We start from the raw sequence: 23519 nt of genomic DNA, 5'->3' as shown, positions 1-23519 counted from the left end.
TTTTTTGTCTCCTCCCTTAGATGAATGAGATGTATTGTAAATATTATAACTTTAAGTCAATAATATTTATTATTATACAATTTTTAATATCTCAGTTTTAATTTAACAAAATATTGCTTCGTTTGGTTTCAAATATTTAAAATACATATTTTTATGCATTTTTATGCCATTGTACACCTATTTTATTTCGCAACATATTCCTTTGAGAAAATATACAGGGTGTCCTACAACTCGTGTCTCTCCCGGAAAGGGGTGGTAGAGGACATGATTCTGAACAAGATTTCCCTTTGCAAAAGTGGGGTTTGAAGCTTCGTTTTTTAATTATTAAGGAAAAACATGGACAGTGTAAACGTTTAATAAGAAGCCTTTACGTCAAATCTCAATCAAATAATGAAGAGCACAGTTACAAATAATGTTCACTAATTCGTTTGTCATTAAATTGTAGTAAGTAAATTAAATTTTTGTAACTCTAGATTTACATGAAACTTATAAACCGTTAAAATAAGACTCACCAATTGTTTAAAAATAATTCTGTTGAAATCTGTAATTATTCGTAAAAATAATACGCAACTTCACTTCACTATTGTTTTTTATTATCACTTTTCACTGTAATATTTTTTGTCACTTTTTACTAATTTTCTAATATAATAACGATGGATAAATAAACAGAGACGCGTGAATGATTATTCGAAAATACCTTCTGTGATTTTTCTCTTTAACGTTTCGCTTCGAACGTTCTGTCCTAAACTGTCGATTGTGACTCCATGTTTCGAGCCTAGAGAATATGAGAGTTCCGGACAACATCTTCGGCCGTTCAGCCCGTCGCGTCGGGTCATAAAACAATTAAACGGCTTCGTTTTGCTCGCTGGACGATCGCTTCGTAAGCATCCGAGAAATCCGTTGTCTCTTTCCCTTTCTGAAAGGCGAAAACGATTTTCGCCTGTTTCTAAAGAAAGGCATACTCTCACTTTCGTTCGAGTGTGAAGCGTCCTTGTTGCAAGGGACTGTTGTCTAAATTTTCTGGTACTTATTTTCTAAGTACTTACGGAATTTTCTGTGGTATTGCTATATACGTTAAAATACTTTTGATAAATAAACATAACTTATAATAACATATGATAACGGTTATCAAAATGTCGTACTAATGGCATATTAAACTTTTAAATAATTATAGCTACCTGTGAAATATGATATTATACATCTAGATAATTGGTTTTCAATAAATTACACGAAAATTAACTTTTTAGCAGGCAATTACCTATCAGATACTTATCTACTACATAATAGCTTGCTATAATTATTCGATTAATTGCATTTGAAGGTTCAGCTTCTTCGATTAACCAGCGTGGAAATTATGGATATGTATAATTCAACAGCACAAGTATATAAATGTGTTTTTGTGGTATACGTGCATGTCATTATCTTCAGTTTACGATGACCATCAGATTATCATTTTGAACTCCGGTAGAAGAAATATCACGTCATACTGTACCTATACAACAGAATCCATTTATCGTAGGTAGTTATGTGTGCTTAGAGGTACTCGATACATTAGTTTAAAAAGAATCATGCACAAATTTCTAACTGTCGTACTGTTATGCGTGCTGATAGCGGCCCAGAAGACGGAATGGGACTCTCCAGAAAATTTGCACATCTATCGGAATTTTCGTAAATGGATATTATACAATTTTGGTAGGTGACATTTCCACATCAACTTACTCGGGAATTTCTTCTTAAAGGTCACATGGTATCACGATCCGAAGAATACGTGATTTCTTAATAAAAATTGAGATTTTTCATTCATATTCCTTTTAATTTGTTAAATACAATGCTATGAACCTCTCTATGAAAGTGAGTGTTTTTTAGTGTTTTTCCTTGAGTTACATAACTGATACTTGATACTTATGCGGAATGTCTTAGATTCTAATTCTCCTACAGTCATGTATTCGAAGTATATTTCTGCATTCTCAAAATATGTTTCTGTACACTGCGGTGGTACGATAAGGTCTTTATAGTGTAACCGAATAAAGTGATTTCTGTAAAAATTGCAGATTCTTCGATTCGTTGCATTTTATACATATATTACAAATGGCGCATGATGGATAGAAGTTGCGTTATTTAATTCTAGGTATTTAATGTTACCAATTCTTGCTCGATGTTTGGTACTTCAAGAATTGTAATCTCGTCAATGCACTTCAATAAGAAGTAATCTCTCATAAACGTTATAGATTCTTTTGCACTAGGTATCAAGATTCTACTAGGTAGAAAGTACTCTATCTGAATATCTTAAAAAATATAGCAATCGTTCATTAATAACGTAACGAAACATTGTTGCTTAGGTGGAGATCAGCTACAAAGACCTACAAGGTATAGACTAGAGCACCTTCAAAAACAACTACCACCAGATGTTCCATTTCCCTGCAATGTTGCTGGTAACAAACTATCAATATTAGAAATGTACTAAATCCAATAAAGAGTAACTTATGTGTGCTGCGTCCTATTCCTTGATTGTAATGGAAGATACTGTCTGCTAGGTGGCAGGTCTGCAAAAGTACCAGATTCGGTTCACCGTTTAAGACCTGGTGATATCGATGTGGTTGCTGCAATGGGTGATTCTATAACAGCTGGTAATGGTATTTTCGCAATGAATTTGATGCAGGTACTCATCGAGAATAGGGGAGCCGCCGCGAGTATCGGAGGTCAGGGAAATTGGCGAACGTATTTGACACTTCCTAACATTCTGAAGGTACATTCATTTCAATTTCATACAACACTACATGATTGCGCTACACAACATGATTCGCCTTATACACCTTCAAGTAGGTCAGTCAACCTTTATACAGTAGAACCTCGATATCATGTGGTTGCATAAACTCCTGGTAGAATCTCTTCTTGCAAACGTGAATTATGCGCTCAGGTATGGACACTCGTTTTAATTTCGGACTAGTATGACAGAATGGCTTTTAAAAGAAAGTAAATGGACGAGCTGCAAAAGCAGTGCACACGACGTTATTCCTCCGTAATTTCCTACTTTGCCCCCAGACCTTCTGGGGCAGGAAAATATCTAGGTTTTGTTGCATTGTGATTTGTTTTTCGATCGGTCGTCGTTAGTATACTTATGATTTTAAATTTTGTTGCATGCAGGAATTCAACCCGAATTTAATAGGGTATTCGCTTGGAGATACGTACACCTCTAATCCGGATTCGCAGTTTAACGTAGCTGAATTTGCTGCAATGGCTAAGGACATGCCCTTCATGGCCAGATACCTAGTCGATAGGATGAAGCAGGATCCAAGAGTAAATATCAAAAAACACTGGAAGGTTCGTATTTTCAAGCAGTCAGAAAAATCATTCAAAGTCACTAAATGCATAAAATAAAATATATCATTATACACATTTCGATAGAATTGGAAATAGTAAATTATGTCCAAGGTAGATTTCGCTTGGTATAAACTTTTCCTAGATCGAGATCTTTCTACGCTTAAGTTTATCGGAGATTTAAGTGTCTTATCTTCAAATATTCATTTAATGTTTCTGGCGGTTTCTTCTCTGAAAATATATATTTCGCACATGATGTAGTCGCATGTACGTCGAACGCAATTAACTTCCGAAAAATCATGAAGTAACACTGCACCAATACTACACTGTATTTCCTAGAGACGTTAGGCAACATCAGTGTTCTCTAATACTCCATTTATAATTTCCTGTTACACTTCTTCGACTGCTATAAGCTTCGACATTATTGTAATCTGTCATGGATATCGCTTATAGCGAAATCAACGTTCCCGAACACTTTCGAATATGAGCCACAAATTTTTCTAACGTCCGGAATCTCGCACAGACAGCTAATTAATTAAGATAACCGCGAATTATAATAATAGGTCTTTTCTGCGTCTACGTTCAGCGAAATGTTGCACCATGGGAATTGCAGGCGAGTCTGCGGCGATTCTTACCTAACAGTACATCAATAATATTAATTCTGTTTCCTTACAGCTGATCTCAATACTTATTGGACACAACGATTTGTGTAATGAGGTATGTGTTGCGCCAACACCGTCGTCCATTTTGGAAACTTATAGAAGCGATCTAGTCAATACCTTGAGAATATTACGGAATAACTTACCAAGGACTTTTGTCGTAGTTACTACGATGTTTTCTCTCAATAGATACGTTGATGTCATGAAAACTCAACCAATATTGAGGTGTTATATTATGACACGATTTTTTTGTCCCTGTTTGTTCGGTTTGCAATACCAAGACCGAATATCAGAATATTACGACATGATAAAAAGGTGGGTGTGATTTGACGGATTCGAAATTAGAAATTTTCATCATGGAACTGTATACAATTTATGTGTTGTAAGTTTATACAGTTTCACAAAAATTGAAAACTCGCTTTTGTATATATTTTATTTTCTTCCTTTTTAGGTGGCAGGAAGTAGAAGAAGAAGTTATTAGTTATCCAGAATTTAATAGAGAAGATTTCACTGTTGTGCTTTCACCTGTTCTTCAAAGTATGTCAGCGCCACTTACGGAAGACGGACGGCCAGATTTTACACAAGTATCCATCGATTGTTTTCACCCCAGTCAAAAAGTTAATGCACGATGTATGTAATCATTCTATCAAAGCTTTTACATCCGTTAAACCGATAACGCTTACATGTCATTGTTAAACTATTCTTAGATTCTACTGAGGTGTTTCAGAAGTTTTTCACAACTTCTACTTAAATTCTCTCTACCGATTTCATTGGTACCTCTCAAGTTTTTTTAAATCCAGTTTCTTTAGACTCTTCCTAGATTTTCATAACTTGTTTTGGACTTGAAGATAAACCATAATAGGTATGTCTTCTACACTTGTCCTTGATGATGAGGAGTTCACGATGTACCCAAATATAGGGTGTTACCTGTAACGCTACTCACGATTTTTCTCCTACTTGCAACTACCTTACGAAAAAAAGTTTAGAATAATATTTGCAGCGTATGAAGTGCACAATAGATAGTAGTAAAGCAAATTTTGAAAACAGTTTGTTTTCTTAGCAAGACGAATTCAAAACATATATTACATGATATTTTTATTAACATATTACTTGATTTACAGAAGTGGAAATGTGAAGTAAAATACCGGAATATTACGTGATGGAAGCGGCATACATTTTGAACATGTAATTAAATAAAGTGTATTTTCTTACATTCTAGTCGTGTGTTTACATTCAGTAATCTTTTCGGAATCAAATAATGGTTACATTACCAAAGTCAAAAGTTAAATACTTCACATTTCCACTCCTGTAAATCGAGTAATATATTAATAAAAATATCATGTAATATATGTTTTGAATTCGTCTCGATGTTCTCTAATGATATGAATAAAAAAAAATGTATGTTCCTATTTAAAAAACCCAAGGTGACCTTGACTTTGTCAAGAGACCAAACCGTTTTCAAAATTTGCTTTACTAATATCTATTGTGCACTTTATACTTTGCAAATATTGTCTTAAACATTTTTTCGTAGAGCGACTGCAAGTGGGAGAAAAATCGTGAGTAGCGTTACAGGTAACACCCTGTATACAAATCAATTCAGCATATTTAACATTGTACCTGCTTAATTATTATTCTAGACATGAATATTTATTTGTCGCCTATAATAATCGAAATACTCGCTGCCTTTGTTACAGTAAACGCTCGTTATTTACGTCATTACACTTCCAGTACTGATTTATCAATCGATTTATTATTTTCAAGATGCTAACGGTCTCTGGAACAGTTTGCTGGAGCCAGTCGGTAAGAGATCAAGCGAAAGCCGTCTAGAGTACGAAAGATTTTTGTGTCCAACTCCGGAAAAGCCATTTCTGATGACGCGAGAGAATTCACAGGAGGGATGGGAAAAATGATACTTCTTAATCTGTGGTAAATACATAATGTGGGGCAAAAATATGACCTCCAAACATGAGGAAGATGTCTGCTAAAACATTTACTTCCTAGAACATTACGGAAAAGAAGTCGTATCATATTTATTTTGAGTATTCAAAAAAAATTTTACCAATATTATTAAGAATGTAGTGTTTAAATTTAAATGCGATTTACGAAAAATTTACGTATGATTTAAGAAATTGTTCCTCCGTGATGTTAGATCACAAAACGTTTACAAAAAAAATGCAACTAGAATAGGACACGTTCTAGATTGATATAAAATCGAAATAAAAAACAACTTTTTATCATTATCCAGTTTTTGATTTTTCCTGTATAACTTTAATATGCGTCACTAGCAGTGAATAAGCGAATTAATAAAATGGCGGAGACACGGATGTATTTTTGGTTTTGTAACATCCTGCGGAACCGTTTCTTTTGTACAAAATCACACCCTAGATCTATTATCGACAGCAGTTACCAATTACCGACAGTACATCACGTATCTATTACTAATTCTATTAGGTTCGACAGTCGGTAACCAATATATATATACGAGGTGTGACACAAAAGTAACGAGACTAGTCCAATAAATCATTGTACCTGCAGAATCAGTTCTCCGTGACATTATCACCTTTAAAGTAGTCCCCTTCAGCATTCACACACTTTTGCATTCGGTGCTGCCATTGCTGGTAACAGTTCTGGAACGAGGTTTTTGGAAGTCCTTTCGGGAGATTCTCCATTTTTGCCTGAACCTCTTCAACTGAGGTGAAATGGGTTCCCATTAAGCAAAATTTAACTTTAGGAAATAGAAAAAAGTCGCATGGAGCCAAATCAGGTGAATAAGGAGGATGCCCCATCACAATGATATTTTTACTGGTCAGAAACTGCTTGGCAGACAGTGCCGTATGAGCGGGTGCATTGTCCCGGTGCAACAGCCATCCATCGCTTCACAACTGTGGCCTTTTTTTCCTAATTTTTTCACGAAGTCTTTTTAGTAGTTCAATGTAATAGTGTTAGTTAACAGTCTGACCATTGGAAAACCACTCAATCATTACAATTCCATTAATGTCGAATTTTGATTTTGACATGCGTGCTTTTTCAGGTTTTGGGGATCCTGAAGATTTTCACTGCATCGACTGGTGCTTACTTTGTGGGTCATAGGTAAAAATCCATGTCTCATCACATGTTACAACAGATTTCAACAAATTTTACAAGAAACTTGATGTTTATTCGCTATTCGGTTTTTACGTTAGACATTTTTCCGGCAGAATGCAGTTGCACTTGTTCACTAAATAACACAATACTTCCAAATGGTATGACCGATTCAAACGAAATTGGCAACATGGATAGAGGAGGTATGTGGGATGATGCCATAAAAGCAATTGCTGCCAATTCCATTGTTTTTTCAAGCTACAGACCTAGTCTCGTTACTTTTGTGTCACACCTCGTATACTAGGGGGCGGTGCCCCCTAGCCGCTTCGCGGCCCAACCCCCCGAAGCGCTTCGCGCCTATTTCGTGTCAATACGCTTCTAAAGTGACATGGTGAGTGGACCTTGGACTGTGGAGTAGAGGGGGTAGCAATCCGCGTTACAGCGTTACGCGTGACACCGTTACCTTATGATTTTATACTATAGAGTAAGATATTAATTATCTTATGATTTTGATTTAGAATAGGTAATATGTTTCACAAAATCAAATATTAAGTTAGAACAATTAAAACCAGATTCGTGTATTATTTTATTTTTATTCTAATAAATGTATAGTTTATATGAGAAATTTCCGTTATGGTAGCCTACGTGCCGAGATGCTCGCTCCGAAATCCTTGAAATCAGCCCTAATCCTAGAAAAGGATAGAGACACTATTTCTATGTACGGCATTATTAGACATTAAATTAAATAATTAACTAAATGAAGTAATATACGTAAAATCAACCAGTACTATACTATTCATAACCGGAATCAAAATTATTCGTAAATCGGAATAGATTCGGTGTTCGGCCGCGAACCGAAGACTTTGTCGCGATTAAAGAATTTACAACAGGGTTCAAGTGGTTCGGCGCGCGGACCGCCGTGAACCGTTCATACCTCGAAATACGGGTCATCGAGGACCCTTTTGTCTCTCAGATCCGGTCCGAACGAATCTTACCGTAGACATGTACGTATCATAAACCAGCTACAGCTGTACCTCTCGCTTAAACAGTTTTTGACGAACAAAAGCATAGAGTTCTTCCTAACCGTTACCTTCGGAAACGCGAGGGTATTTAGGCGATTTTTCGTACAACGAAAAACACAGTCGAACGTTGAAGCTTGCACGGTTCGGATCGAGAGTCGAAAAAGTCAATCGTGAGTTCGAAAGTTCCGCATAACGCAACGTAGCATAACCAATGCAGGGTGGTTCGGAAATCATTCACAACACCATTCGAGCGAGACCCTGCACTCCTCGAATGGGCCACGGTAGGGTGGTTAAATCATACATCGCACACTGTTCGGGGAGTCCTACACTCCTCGAATGGGCCACGGTAGGGTGGTTAAATCGTACATGATTCGAGTGAGTCCTACACTCCTCGAATCGATCATCGTGAATAATCTCACGCAACGTGAATTATCACGCGAATCGAACAACGCTGAGCGAGACCCTGTTCTCCTCAAATCGAACCACATTGAGCGAGACCCTGTTCTCCTTCAATCGAACAACATTGAGTGAGACCTTGTTCTCCTCATTCAATACGCAATCAACACAACGTACACATACTCGTACACATTTTCACTGTAGAATCATTAACGAACACATATTTTTTGTAAGGGGTTTTTTATGCCGCAAGGCTTTTTCCCCTAATTCGAATCGCTAGAGCCAATAAACGATCACGATTTGTCAGGCTCAATTGTGTCTAAACAATTTTTATTTACCCTCTTCCTCAATCGAATTCATATATTCCTTGAAACACGAAATTTCTCCATGTTGGACAGATTTCGACGATACATTCGGCTTAAGTAGAATATGTGCGCAGTTGATAGAAAAGGACAGAAAATGTGTTTTTCGCTAAAGCACCATTGTACTATTATTTTAATACCGAAATGTTAGCCACTAATTAAAGAGCGACATTAAAAATATAATTAAACCATTCGATTTTATAATTAATGTATAATAACGAATTTATATGAAAATTTATATATTCTGACGTCACAGAAATTCCAGGAATTCGGCGAACCTGCGAGTATAAAAGGGCGAGCAAAACCCGTCTAAAGAGCAGAACAGTTTTCGCAGTCGAGCTATTCACAAGTCTCTTTGATAAGTGTAACCGGAACAGTTCTCGCTGCCAAGAGCCGAAGCGATTCTTGATACTTGATTGGTCAAGCGGGTATACACCATTTAGATACTTGGTCGTGGGTGTTCTAGTAGCTAGGTAACGCAGGCTCCCCAATTAACCGATCTGGTTTCGGCTGTCAGTGTTCGTTTTGGCTAAAAGGGCCATGGACAATTAGTTGTCGAGTCGACTTATTAAAAGAGTAACTGTTCCGAAGAAATAATTCGTTAGATTCAGATAAATTTTAGTAATTTGAGTTATTAAAGAATACTGTTCTGACTCTAGCGTAATTTACGTAGTCGACTACACCGCGTTAGATTTTGCGAAAGTGTATTTAGGTACACTTAGAGAATCACACTTAGGTCGGATTCTTAGCTGCGGTGGACTATGAAGCACTAATATTATTTAATTTTGTCAGAGAACATTTATATAAATTACATATAAATTTATATAAATTACATTTATATAAAACCTAACCTGACCGTAGAAATCAAGCTAAATTTTGTCATCGCGATAGCTTCGAATACGAGAATCAAATATATATGTAGAATATCAAATTTAGTTAATTTTATAAAAGCGAAGTTAGCTTTATCAAAGATCAGACTTAGGTACGATTCAATATAAAGTATTAACTAGCGAGTTTCATTTTGTTAATCTCATAATTATCTATTACGTACTGTTTAATTTGTCGAATTCTATTATTTCTATTATTAATATTATACCAAAATCTATTTAGTTTCTTTTGTTCCAATTAATCAATTATAATCTATATATCTTTTTCACCTTTTTTGTTGTTATTGTTATTTGTTAACTTCATTTTTCTTATCGTTTTATTGAATAAATCTTGTTGTTGAAATATATTGACCTGTGGATTTCACTCCTTAACCGCGCACCACACGAATCCCACATTCTTTAGATTTAGTTATTTGCAAAACAAGTCGTTCAGTAAGTAAAAGCTGCTCTTTACCTTCCTAGCGTTTGTAACATCTGAACTTAGGTTCTAGAGTCGTTACAGTTTCTTGAATAAACGAAGTTCCACAGACTTATGAATAGTGAGAAAAAAAAATTTGCTACAACATTGTACTAAATTTTGATAATTTTTTACGAGCCTTCCTTATTAATATTCAGAATCACATTTATGTTTGAAGTATTCTCACGTGCGCTATATGTTTTTATATTAGCGTATGTGTAATCGTAATACTAGTTCTCCCAATAATCAACAATATCTTCGTTGCAAATAAGAAATGTAAAAAATAATTTTCAGAAAAAAAAATACACCGACTTCGAAATGCACTAAAAAGTATAAAATAATTTCTATTTCCTAATGAAGTAATTTCTATTTCATTCAATCATACAATTACGTAACAGATATGAATGAAACCTATTTACTTGTTAGGTAGTATATTAAATACATTTCAACCTTTTTGGAGGCGGCGCATAATTAAAAGATTTTCTTGAACATGTCAACCTTTGGACAGCCAAACATAGGCAAAGCTTGTATAGCTATTTTTTTTCTATACATATAATTCGACAGCACGCCGCGAAGTAGGTGTTAATGCGTATAGAATGTAACTATGGTCTATCTGGCCCTTTGCGAACGGGACGGTTCGAAGTGAACCGTACCGTGGGGCCGAGCTCCTGCCGCGATAGTCATTAAAAATTGCCAGCGCATATTTGTGCTTTAACGCGGTTTTCGTTCATAGCATTCCAAGTCAAATTCTGGACATATTATATGTACATGCACAGATTTACGTGCATGCACACATGTACGCGTTTCTCGGCTCTATCAGTTGTTTTCGCGGAACGCATATATGAGTTCTTCGGCCAATTTGATGATTTACGCAGAACGCATATATGCGGCGGTAGTCCGCAAAGGGCTAGATTTATAGAGTATGCGACGGAAAGACTCGATCGCCGCATATGCTATAAAGATAGAGCCCATCTGCCGCAAATTTGGTAATTCCCGCGTCGTGGGCTCCGTTTATAGGTACTTAGATCCCTGGCTTCCACATGCGAACGAAGTCGATTCAATTTCATTTATATCAGAAACGTTGCGAAATGAAGATGCAGTTGTTACATTTACGTATATTACCAGATATATCTATAATGGTTCGTATTCTTTCTCAGGATTTATTAATTTCGAATACGCTATAGCACAATCAACTGGTTATTGGCAGGAACGTTTAGTGAGGTATTTTTAATTTTGCGCCGCCTCCGAAAAAGTTGAAATGTATTTAATATACTACCTAACGAGTAAATAGGTTTCATTCATATCTGTTACGTAATTGCATGATTGAATGAAATAGAAATTACTTCATTAGGAAATAGAAATTATTTTATACTTTTTAGTGCATTTCAAAGTCGGTGTATTTTTTTTCTTAAAATTATTTTATTTCACGCTTTTTAGTGGAATGGGGAGAATTGTATAGGATACTGTGAGACAGTTCTTCCGGGCTTTTTTTTGTCTGCGTAAATGCCATGACCATAATTAAGTGAAAGACAACATGAATATTCGTTTTTCAATTTTTTTTTCAACAATAATCCTTTGCAACTAAAAAATGAAAAAATTTTTGGTAATGGTACCAATGGGGAGCCAGACTCTACAAGATGCGAAAGGCTTTGTTCCGATCGGACCACCCACCTAGGAAAAAACCGGCGAACATGCATAGAAAAAAAATGAGGGACACTCTTTCAGGGACAAGTACAAACTAATTACATCATGATTGAGGGTGCTTCATCCATTTGTTCTTTGTTAACTTTCTTTGCAAAAATTTACTGCACATGTGTATCTCTTACGGTTTAGACTGCGCAAGGGTGAAAGTATCCGTAAAATAATAGAAGATTCTGCGCAACAAATTTTCTAACAAATCAAATTGATGCATTTTTAGAACGATACGGAGACTGTACCAAGCAATGGGAATAATACACCAACGTCAACGTGAACTCATCTTGCTGTATAAGTCGCGTGTCAGAGCGGTAAAGCTTAGTTTAGTGCTTTGGTACAGAGCATTGTAATTGCCCTTTCTTGTCTTTCCCGTGCATAGCGCGGGGCGTTCCACTAATATTAATAACAATAGTTTTTCGCTAATATCACGAAAACTAGAGTTTTCCGTCAATTATGCATAAGGAAAAACTCGTTCAGAATCATGCCACTAATAACGTATTAGAAGGACATTAAAATCGTTCGAAGTTGGTTTCAAAAGTTAACAACAATTTTCGCTAATATCTCGAAAACAAAAGCTTTCCGTCAATTATGCAAGAGGAAAAAGTTGTCCAGAACCACGCCCCTAACAACATATTCGAAGGACATTAAAATCGTTCGAAGTTAATTTCAAAAGTTAATAACAATTTTTCGCTAATATCTCGAAAACAAACGCTTTCCGCGAAATTTGTATAGGAACAAAATTGTTCAGAATCATGTCCGTGATAAGATATTAAAAGCGCACTAAAATCGAGAAAAGTTTATTTCAAAAGTTGCCGGTTTTTTGCAATAACAACACTTTGCAATTAAAAAATGAAAAATTTTTTGATAATGGTACCAATGGAGAGTCAGAACCTATCAGATGCAAAAGGTTTCGTTCCGATCGGTCCATCCAGCTAGGCGTAATCGGCGGGCACACATAGAAAAAAAGAAAAAAAAAAATATACTGATCGAATTGAATAACCTCCTCCTTTTTTGAAGTCGGTTAATTACGCTTCAAACTCCTCTTCAACCGAACTTAATTCAACTTTACGAGATTATCAAATTTGGAAAGAAAACCCTATAGTTAGTTCAAAACCAATTTTACAAAAAACCAATAGAAAAACTTTCATTCAATTAAATCGAAAAATTCTAGGAGAATATGATGAAGGAAAATGGTTAGAAATTTTAAAAGACTTGTTTCAAAACTATAATAAAAACGAAATTTCTTTTGGAATAAACGACGTAAACTATTCAACTCTGGAGAAAGTTAACATTCAATTAATGCTTACATTTTTAGCCACGCGTTACCCTCTGAAAGTAATTTATTCATTGGATCCACCGAAAGATTATACAACAGAAGAAAGACTTACAATTTTGAAATAGAATCATAATGAGACCGTAGGACACTTAGGTATTCAACGAACACTCAAAAGAATATAAGAAAAACATCAATGGCTTAACATGCTTAAAGTCGTAGAAAATTTTGTAAACTCTTGCGAAACTTGTCAACGCGAAAAATTAACAAGAATTCGTGGAAAGGAACAACCGGTTATTCCCGACACACCGACGAATCCCAATGACAAAATTGCAATGGACATCTTCGGACCCTTAACAAAAACCCGCAAGGGAAATCAATTCATTCTCTCGATCCAAGATATCTTGACCAAATGTTTAATTCTCATCCCTTTGAAAAATCAACAAGCCGATTCAATAATTGACAATCTACTGGAACATTATATCTATATCTTTTCAGCACCTAAAACAATTTTGACCGATCAAGGAACAAATTTTGTTAGTAAATTGATGGAAACGTTTGAAAGAGCTTTTAAAATTGAACACATTAAGACTACTAGTTTTCATCCTCAATCAAATGGTTCAATGGAAAGAACTCACGCCACAGTAAAGGACCTCTTAAAAACTTGTATGCATGACAAAAAGAACGACTGGGACGAAAATCTAAATTTAACCTATTCCTTACGGCAGTCCGCGCCGCGAAGTGTGCACTTTGCTCGTCAGTAGTCTTCGATATTCGGACTAACGTTTTTCAACGCCACTTTGTGATTGTCTTGTATGTACACTTTTTTAAGAGCTACTTTGACAACTGTTTCATCGTATTATAGGAAAAACATGAAAATGAGTATATTGTATGAATATTCAGTTATTTACATATAACACCGGTACACACAGGTCGTCGCGCGGCCGCCGCCTATAGTCGGCACCCGTACACACAGGCCGTCGCGCGGCCGCCGCTTATAGGCGGCACCCGTAATGAAAGGGTTAATTTGCATGGGCTACAACACCTCTGTTCACGAGACAACAGGCTATACTCCTTTTGAACTAACCTTTGGAAGACAAGCTAACATGCCTTCAACAATATCCACAACCCCTTCCATAACTTATGAACAACTTTTTAAACTTTGGAAAAATAGACATGATACTTATTTGAGTGAAGCCCATAAAATTATTAAAAGAAACAAAGAAAGATATCAACGCGAACAAAATAGACGAATCATTAAATTACAAACAGTTTTCAATACAAATGATTCAGTTTGGGTACATAACGATCATAAAAAGCATAAGTTAGATCACGAATGGTTAGGACCGTATAAAATCTTAGAAGCACACCCTCCAACCTATATTTTAGAGATCAATGGAAAACAAGTTAAAGTGCATGGTAACCGTTTAAAACCTTTTATTCCAGGACATTCATCTTCCTTGGGGCCATCTTTTTTTTTTTTTGTTTGAGGAAGACAGAAATTCTATTACGGACACCTGGGAAGATAGCCCAGGTAGTGTGGAAAGACTCACGCTTCCGGCGCCCCTAGAAGAGGGACGGTTTCGGCGCATACCCACTGAAACTGTCTCCCACCCCCGCCACAAGGGCGGGGGGTGGCGGCAACCCGTCAGGCTTCCCTACCGGTTAGGCATAGTCCCCCTGATCTAGGCCATCGCTCGCAGTTGTGGAAGAAAGACTGCACCCCGCCCCTCCCCTCACGTGTGTGTTCCATGTGTGGAGAATGGATGCCCTTACACAAAGGGTCTTGGCCCGAGAGGCTGCGTCAAGATCTAGGGGAGGCTCCCGGGCAAAATGCGCTGACCTCCAACTGACCTTGTAACGCCCCTCGGCACCGCCACCCGGTGGGCTCGAACACACGGCAAAAACCGCGACCTCCCCCCACCATTTCCCACCTAGATATAATATTATGCTTTTCCATGCTTAACTCTAATTTGTCATACTTTCTAGTTGTCTGTTTCGCTCTTAAATTTCGAAATTTCGGCTCACCGCCCCCCCCCCCCCCCCCTCCTGCAGTAAGAAATTTAACTCTCTAAGTATATCCTATCACCTCTATGTATCCTGTATTATTCTTAAACACATGGGTTCCTGTTCGTGAAATTGAAGTTTCCTCTCCATGCGCTTGCGGCGATCCTTCCTCCGCCAAGTTGGATGTTTGTGAACCGGCCTTTACGCTCTACGCTTTCCCTCGCACGGAGATGCCCATGTGTTCGTACGATATATCGAAGCTTGCTCGAGCGATGCCATTATTTATTTATTTACTATCAAATCACGAAAATAGCCGAAACTAATCACCGCGTGCATTCAACATGCCTCGGTCGCCCTTTCCCCGCAATCTAAATCCCTACTGACATTTACATTATTTAATTTATTTAATTTCTGCGACGTTCTCTCGCAACTTCGACATGTCGTACGACCACGTGTTCGCGCAAGTCCTTCTTCGAGGGCAAATTTCACCCTTAAATTGCACTATTTTCACTCGCGATATATAAAAATAATCGTGTTTAAGTCGCGCACATATTTATATTATTCCGCGATCTGCTCGAACACTCGTTTCCTCGCTTTCATTTACTTATGGGTTTGCACCCCATGCTTTCCCTCGCGTGGAGGAAATTTCGTTTTTTATTTGTAGATTCATTATTTCACCTCCGATTTTTACAAAACTTTACCGCTCACTTCCCCCACGATCTCCCCTCACTTCACAACACTATTTATCACACTTTAACCACTTTTTCCCACCAAAATTGAACTTTATCGCGGAGCGACCCCCGAACACGTGCGCTCGCCACGACAGCCAGCCGTGGAGCTTATAGAACTTAACCAAATCTAATCTAACCGCTTCGAATTGGGACGCATCCAATCGGCACTGCTTCGAATTGGAACGCGCCGAATCGGGACCGTCCAATCGGGACCGTCCAAAGTGGGACACCCCCGCTACCCGCTACATTGACGAATGGGTTTCTGATTCGACTCAAGGGCACATTTGACTACCTTATCCGGCTATACCCTTTCTGGAAATAAATAAAGAGAGAAAAACTGAGTTGGCGCTAATATGTCTAACTCTATGTATCTCTCGTTTTCCGACAAATATAATTATCATTCAAAATAAAAAATACTACCCCCCCTTTCGTTTTTTGTTATTATTCGTGAACAAAAATATGGAAATCCGTTTACAACTTGTAAATACATATTATTGTAATTAGATTTGCCTACAAGAAATTTTTACAATGAAAATACATACTAATAAATTAGTGAAACGCTGCCAGACTCGACATAAATAATCTATAAATAAAATGCGAAACAAAAGAAAATGGGCTTAAACCACTTTCAAAATAAACATGGTCCATATACATATGTACTATGTGCCGATAACACTGCCTAATAAATTTTTATTCTTTTTCGACATTTCTATTTCCGTTCAGTGATTCTTATAGCTTTTCTTATGGCAGATTACGAATCTGCAACCCGTTTTTCTCTAGCACGTACAGTGTTTGAGAAATTTGAGTCTAAAAAAAGACCCCTTTAAAAATTTTTAAAATATATACTACATAAATAAATTTTGTGAGGTAACTATAAAAGTTTCTATCAAAAGATTCAATAGACATTTCTGAATACAACGATGTCTATTTTTCATGCATTCTGAATATTTAAATATGTTTAAACGTTATTGAACGCCGAAAGACGCGGATTTTGCACCAATTTTTACGTGTACTTTTCAATTTATCTTAACACTATGCCGTCCGCATGTCTAATCTAGATTGTTTCGTGTCGCGCCGGTAGTAAATCGCACCGGTGTAAGTCGCGCACTGACTTGCATCATTTTACTAATCTTATCGTCAGTTCCTATGTCTCAATCATGTCCCTCTATTTTTTCGAAATTGTTTGGATATACATATGTAATAATATACATAATTTAAAATATAAAATATGCACCAACGTGGAGCCACCGGAGCTTGCCCAATAATTTGCGTATGGCACCAACGTGGAACCACCGGCACTTACTCGATATTTTTTGCATGGCACCAACGTGGAGCCACCGGACATCATAGTGTTAAAAAATAAGGATCTAATGGAAAATCGAACTATACCACGCGATAGAGCAAATTTTCATCTTTAAGAAACACCAATAGAAAGTTGCAACATCGTTTTTTTACGATGCTAGAAAGCAAAATATCAACATAAGAAACAGAGTAATGACAGTGGTGCCCGCGTAAGAGCGGTCGTTTCGTGTCCCGCCAAATTTCTCAAAAACTGTACATGCTGGAGAAAACGGATGGCAGATTCGTAATCAGCGCAGAAAGCTCTAAGAATCACTAAACGAAATTCGAAACGCAAATTGGCTGTTGAACAGTGTAATTAATACTCGAATCGAAAAATAAAAATTAGCTTTATACCTGATATCTTTCAATAATAGTGACTCCATACAAAAATACCAAAAAAAAATTTCCATGAAATTAAGAAAAAGAAGGACAAAATTACTTAACTGTAAATTATGTTATCAAAATAACGTTAAAATGTTTGGTTCAAAATCAACAAAAAAATTCAATTGCAAAAATTGCAACATTCTATAGTCTGATAAATACAGTTTGTTTTTGTTATGTTCTAACGAAGTTCATCGCAACATGCCTTTGTGATTGTAGCAAATATGTATGTCGAGACAGTAATAAGAATTCTTGTGTAATTCTTCCTGTTCGAACGTATCGAATTACATCGATCATGTGTGACATGTGCGGGATTGTATTTTGTTTTCGTATCCTTTCTCAAGACGCAACGCACGAGCGTCATTTTTTTTCGAGGAATGTAAAGCGTGTCCTGCGAGGTTAGTAGTAACATTTAGTTATTCTAGTTTTTTTTCGTCGAATATTTCTAAAATTACCTTATCCTTCTGTTATGGTAATAAGTCAACAACTTTAGATTCACCATTTCATTCTATCAAAGTTCCATCTGAGTCATCATTATTTTTTTTAATAAAATAAAGCATAATTTGTAAATAATTTTTGAGTAGTAGTGAAATTATTAAGGAAGTTTTTATACCTATAGTGCAACAAAATCTGTTAGAAAATGGAAATCGACGGACAGTCGAAACAGGCCATGTGCCTTTTGTCATTACACTTCCCCTTCCTAAGTGAAACGTTGAGCCTAAGTGCCCTAAACAACGTCCATGTTAACGGAGGTATCCTCAAGACGAAATCGTGTCTATGAAGACACTCTTGTATGGGTATTTGCCGAGAAAAGACATCATTAAAAACCTTTGAGTATTTTCTAAATTGTGCCCACTATTTGGTAAATCCTACCCCTTTACCGTAGTATTCCTGATAGACTTACGGGCCGTTGATTTTGAGAGTGGATATAGAATTCTCGTGAAAAGATGTATTTCAGCCCTCAACTCGATGGGAATCATTCGGAAGTACAGCCTAGACTTATAAAAATAATATACATGGTGTGTTCCGAAAGTAATGTCAACAAAATTCCTGCGCCGCTCCTGTTGGTCGGAGGGGGATCAGACCACTTGTGCTAGATGGGGGGGGGGGCTAAACTTTCCAACGAACCCAGTCCCAGGGCTCTCCGAGCTGTAAAAGGGACAGGACATGAATTTTTGTAAACCCCTGTTTGGTGACCGTGTCACGGAAACAGTGGAGTCGACGATCGGAACAACGATACGTGATAAAGCTTTTGTGCTAAACTAAACAAATGTCTTGATGAGACAAATAAAATGATTCGTGAGGCTTATGGGGACTCTGTTCTGTCGTACTCACAAGTTTCGAGGTGGTTAAGGGCCTTTAAGGAAGGGCGGGAAGAGGTTCATGACGATCAACGCTCCGGGCGGCCACCAACCAGCAAAAGAGTCCGTCAAACAGTCCATAAAGAATTTCTTCCTGAAAGACAGACAGTTAACACCACCTACTAAGTAAATGTGCTGAAAAAACTGCGAAAAAGAGTCGTCAGGACGAGAAAACACATCTCCGGTACCTGGATACTGCATCACAACAACGCGCTTTGCCACAACGCGCTGCGAGTACGTGAGTTTCTGACCCAAAACCAGATGTTGACGCTGCCCCAACCCCCCTATAGTCCTAACCTGGCATCGATAGACTTTTTTTTGTTCCCTCGGATCAAGACACCCCTGAAATGAACTCGTTTTTCGTCGATTCAAGTGGAAATGTGAAGCACTTAGCTTTTGACTTTGATAGTGTAACCATTATTTGGTTCCAAAGAGATTACTGAATGTAAACACGCGATTAGAATGTGAGAAAAATACACTTTATTTAATTACATGTTCAAAATATATACCGCCTTCCATCGCGTAATATTCCGGCCTTTCACTTCACATTTCCATTTCTGTAAATCGAGTAATATGTTAATAAAAATATCATGTAATATGTGTTTTGAATTCGTCACGATGTTCTCTAAAGCTATGAATAAAAAAAAATGTATGTTCCTATTTAAAAAACCCAAGGTGACCTTGACTTTGCGAAGAGAACAATCTGTTTTCAAAATTTGCTTTACTAATATTTATTGTGCACTTCATACCCTGCAAATATTGTTCCAAACTTTTTTTCGTAAGGTGGCTGCAAGTGGGAGAAAAATCGTGAGTAGCGTTATAGGTAACACTCTATGTATGTAACTATTACTGCAATATATAATACGTATTTATTAGCAAACAGAAAAAATTTACCTATTACCAATATAAGTCTTCAAAATATAATCAAGTGAACTTAATATACATTATGTATACTTATAGGGTGTTCGGCTACTGGTGGGCATAATTTTAGGGGGTGGTAGCTGGAGTGATTCTGAACAACTTTTTCCTTTACCAAAATGCTGGTTAAAACTTAGTTTTTGAATTATTAATGAAAAACACTGACCAATGACAGCGCGTATAGACCGGTCGCGCGACAGCGTGAGCGACAGCTTCGAATATGATGGCTGATCGTCGTCGTGAACAAATGTATCGATACTGTCGGTATAACGTCGGTATAACAGGAAGCTATTGGGTAAAAGTTAAATCGAGTAATGAATTAATAAGTTAAGAATAATATTAAATTCTTCGTAATTCGTGAATAAGAAATAAATCAATTAGTTGTTGTTTACAACAACCAGACGAAGTATATTGTATTTATTTTATGCCTTCAAAAAAGAAAAAGAATAAATTCACGAAAATTAATTTTGTCATCTATTCTAATGAAGCAAACGAATAAGTACCGTGTCTATGAAATGAGATCGAACTGGAATAGAATATCTAATGCAGTACCTCATTGAAGTGAAATAAATCTATTGCTGCGTACGTTTAATTTTAAAAATACAGAAGTAACTTAAATAACACTTACTCATTGATTCATGGAAAAACTAACTTCGATAAAAAATATTTGTGTCACCGGGTAGAACCAACCGATCAGAGCATCAACAGCTGATGTCCTGGCAGGGTCAATGAACTCTCAATTTATTTCACTGTCTTTTTCTAACAATTGCACAACATAAGCACGACCGGTAAACGGACCGAATGAAAACGCGTGAACGATTATTCATAGATATGTATGTTTAACGATACACTATTCTCACTATAAGATATCCGAATTGAGGAATCGAAATTATATTATATTTTATTAGAAGACATTGTTAGACTGGCTACAGAACGCGATTTTGTTCTCGATCGCGAGGCATACGTCGCGAACGGTTGCCATGCAACGATGATCTGTTGAACGACTCCGGCGTCGATCGACAGTCATCGTTTATTGTCGAAAGAAACGTGCCGAAATAAAATGTATCGTTGTTTTTAATAGAAAATTCCATTTTCTTGCTTTCAAGATAGTATAGTTTAAATTATTTATGAATATTCGTTCACGTGTTTTCATTCGTCCTATTTACGTGTCGGACTCACAGTGAAAATTAGTGCAAATTAGTGAAAAATGAGAGAGAAAAGTGATAATGCGAACTAATAATGAAAGATGAAAGTGATAGGTGACAATGAAGTTTCTTGAGAGTTTTTTGACAGTTTCTGCATGGTGATTGATTTATACTAACAGTAAGGACCGGTGGATCGTACTGGTGACAGAGACGCATTTTTATTGTGATTATTTGCGGTTTAATGGGTGAGCTACATTTAAATTTGTTAACTATTCAATTCACATTTTTATTTGTTGAATAGAAAAGTTATTCAATTTTTTAAAAAAGAGAATTTGTTCTTTTTCATCATTACAATATCTAACGAAAATAATTCTCCATATTTTATCTATTATTTCTTTGGAATAACGAATAAACGTATTGAATAAATTCGATTTATTTTGATTACGTGAGTAGAGACTAATTTTGTTATTTCTTATTCATGAATGAATGACAATTCAACAATAATCCAGATTTTTTTATTCATTATTCAATGTAACTTTCATCTAACAGCTTTCTATTATACCGACTTTATACCGACGTTATATCGACGTTATACCGACAGTATCGATACATTTGTTCACGACGACGATCAGCCGTCATATTCGAAGCTGTCGCTCACGCTGTCGCGCGACCGGTCTATACGCGCTCTCATTGGTCAGTGTTTTTCATTAATAATTTAAAAACTAAGCTTTAACCAGCATTTTGGTAAAGGAAAAAGTTGTTCAGAATCACTCCAGCTACCACCCCCTAAAATTATGCCCACCAGTAGCCGAACACCCTGTATATATATTCATATAGAAAATACAAAGTAGATACACGTAAAATACAAATTTTATTCGCAAGTGCAAGGAAATCCTAAAATTTTCGGATATAAGCTACGCTATTGCCGTACTAAGACATTATTTAAAAAAATACATGATAGCATATGTTATTTTAGCACTGTTCATTCTCATTTAATATCACTAACCATTAGAAGTATAATCACGCGATACTGCATATACGATTGTCAACTTTCTACCGCGATAGTAGGAAATACATTTATCGAAAAATCCAATTTGATTAATTATTTTAACAATTTCACTTCGAAATTTTATCTCTATCACTAATTCTTAGCGTTTCAATCACTTTGCTTTTGTCAGAAGAACTAATATATATATTGCATCCAAAAACACTAAATTTATTCTCCACGACAAAAATAGTTGTTATGAATGACATAAATAAATTTTGCAAATTGCATGCTTTTAAATAAATGTTTGTATCATAAATGTTTTTAAATAAATGTTGTACCATTTTTTGATGGTATATTTTAAAAAATTAAATGGGAAGGAAAATATTAAAACAAAATCAATCAGCGAAGGTGGCATAATAAATTGTGCGGTCCCGTAAATTGACGAAACGAAAAGTCTTTGTTTTGTAAAACTGAATATTACTTACCGAAAGAAATCATTGTACGCGAAGAGTCTTCAGGTGAACTGCATGCGAGATCACTATAACTCTAACCATGAATTTAAATTGGTATACAAGCAATAAAAGTAGTACGCCAATCGAGCGCGTAAAAGAAAACAACGACCGATTGGATTCGAACATCGCAGAATCACATGCGACACGAAATGACAAGCTATGCAACTCCAGGCACAATAAGCAATTGATTCCGCGCTCCCTACCATAAACATTGAAACTAAACACTAGGTCTGTTTGATTGAGGCGCTCCGCGCCTAACCTAACAATGTTTAAGCAAGCGAGTAAATTTCATGCTAAAGCAAAAATAGTCAACCGTGTCATCCGTATTCTTCATGAGAATTGGTTGAGTAGTGCAAAAGAAAAACGCAGACAAAGAAGTTGCAAAGTCAAGTACAAGAGCTCGCTCGCTTAATAATTCAAATTTTGTATAAAATATCTCATTTTTGAATTTTTAAATTATTTTTAATAAAGTATTTTTTTAAATTATTGATAATTCTTTATGTAAAATATTCCACAGATACAACCTATTTAAAAAAATACATATGTATGATTGCGTTTAAAAAAATTCAAATGCCCTTCAGCAATCCAAAGCATTTGGAAGCAGCCCTTGTTTCAATTATCTGATAATAATGCCCCTCTTTAAATCACAAAACATTTTCTTAGAGTTTATAATGTGCGAAATAACCAAAATTAAAATTTTTACTAATTGTTATTAATATACTTAATATATTAAATAGTTAAAAATGAAAGGATATATTTTTTTTGTAGATTCAACATCCGGAATGTTATGAACAAAATTTTAAATTCTTAATTATTTCGATTCAAAAATATGAAGTGATCAATACTTTGCATTAAATTATGATTTAACGTACGAAAAATATGTCATATATCATTCATTTTATACAACTTAATGTATATTTTATAATGAAAATGTATACTATCAATTTTGCTAACTTAATAATGTAAAAGTAATCTTGAGAGAAGC

General features: G+C 36.1%; 2 protein-coding genes across 5 annotated transcripts in view; one reads left to right on the top strand and one right to left on the bottom strand.

The window, feature by feature from the left end:
* LOC105664020 (uncharacterized) overlaps positions 1 to 22779 on the bottom strand; it is a 42460-nt gene extending 19681 nt beyond the window's left edge. Inside the window, exons 1-2 of one of the 3 annotated variants that reach the window (XR_013038541.1) lie at positions 22508 to 22779; positions 18946 to 19065 (exon numbers count right to left, since the gene is read on the bottom strand). Coding sequence is in view for 1 of the 3 variants with exons in the window: in XM_076532898.1 (XP_076389013.1) it covers positions 22508 to 22520 (13 nt within the window). In the remaining 2 variants the exon portion in view is untranslated. Of the gene's footprint in view, positions 1 to 18945; positions 19066 to 19159; positions 19831 to 22507 lie in introns of those variants that run through there. The other 2 variants (XR_013038542.1, XM_076532898.1) reach the window with 2 other exon arrangements.
* LOC100877907 (phospholipase B1, membrane-associated-like) lies at positions 1337 to 6951 on the top strand. 2 transcript variants are annotated; one of them, XM_012296695.2, is made up of 7 exons: positions 1355 to 1692; positions 2340 to 2432; positions 2535 to 2746; positions 3145 to 3321; positions 3994 to 4292; positions 4429 to 4607; positions 5739 to 6951. In XM_012296695.2, exons 1-7 carry the CDS (start codon positions 1569 to 1571, stop codon positions 5885 to 5887), a joined length of 1233 nt encoding a protein of 410 aa, XP_012152085.1. In that variant the 5' UTR covers positions 1355 to 1568; the 3' UTR covers positions 5888 to 6951. The 2 variants fall into 2 exon arrangements, with proteins under 2 accessions (XP_076389006.1, XP_012152085.1); XM_076532891.1 differs by lacking the exons at positions 4429 to 4607; positions 5739 to 6951 and having other exon boundaries at positions 1337 to 1692; positions 3994 to 4035; positions 4167 to 4292.
* Positions 22780 to 23519: the final 740 nt, after the last annotated feature.

Source organism: Megachile rotundata, chromosome 6 (genome assembly GCF_050947335.1).
Source record: "Megachile rotundata isolate GNS110a chromosome 6, iyMegRotu1, whole genome shotgun sequence".
Classification (NCBI taxonomy): domain Eukaryota; kingdom Metazoa; phylum Arthropoda; class Insecta; order Hymenoptera; family Megachilidae; genus Megachile; species Megachile rotundata.
Note: the sequence above shows the minus strand (reverse complement) of the source record. Positions and strands in the feature narration are given on the sequence as shown.

Bases quoted from the DNA above. Each gene is read 5' to 3' on its own strand.
- LOC100877907 (XM_012296695.2), top strand. From the start codon at position 1,569: ATGCACAAATTTCTAACTGTCGTACTGTTATGCGTGCTGATAGCGGCC. The intron at 3,322-3,993 runs GTTCGTATTTTC...GTTTCCTTACAG, and splicing joins ATATCAAAAAACACTGGAAG to CTGATCTCAATACTTATTGG. The intron at 4,293-4,428 runs GTGGGTGTGATT...CTTCCTTTTTAG, and splicing joins TATTACGACATGATAAAAAG to GTGGCAGGAAGTAGAAGAAG.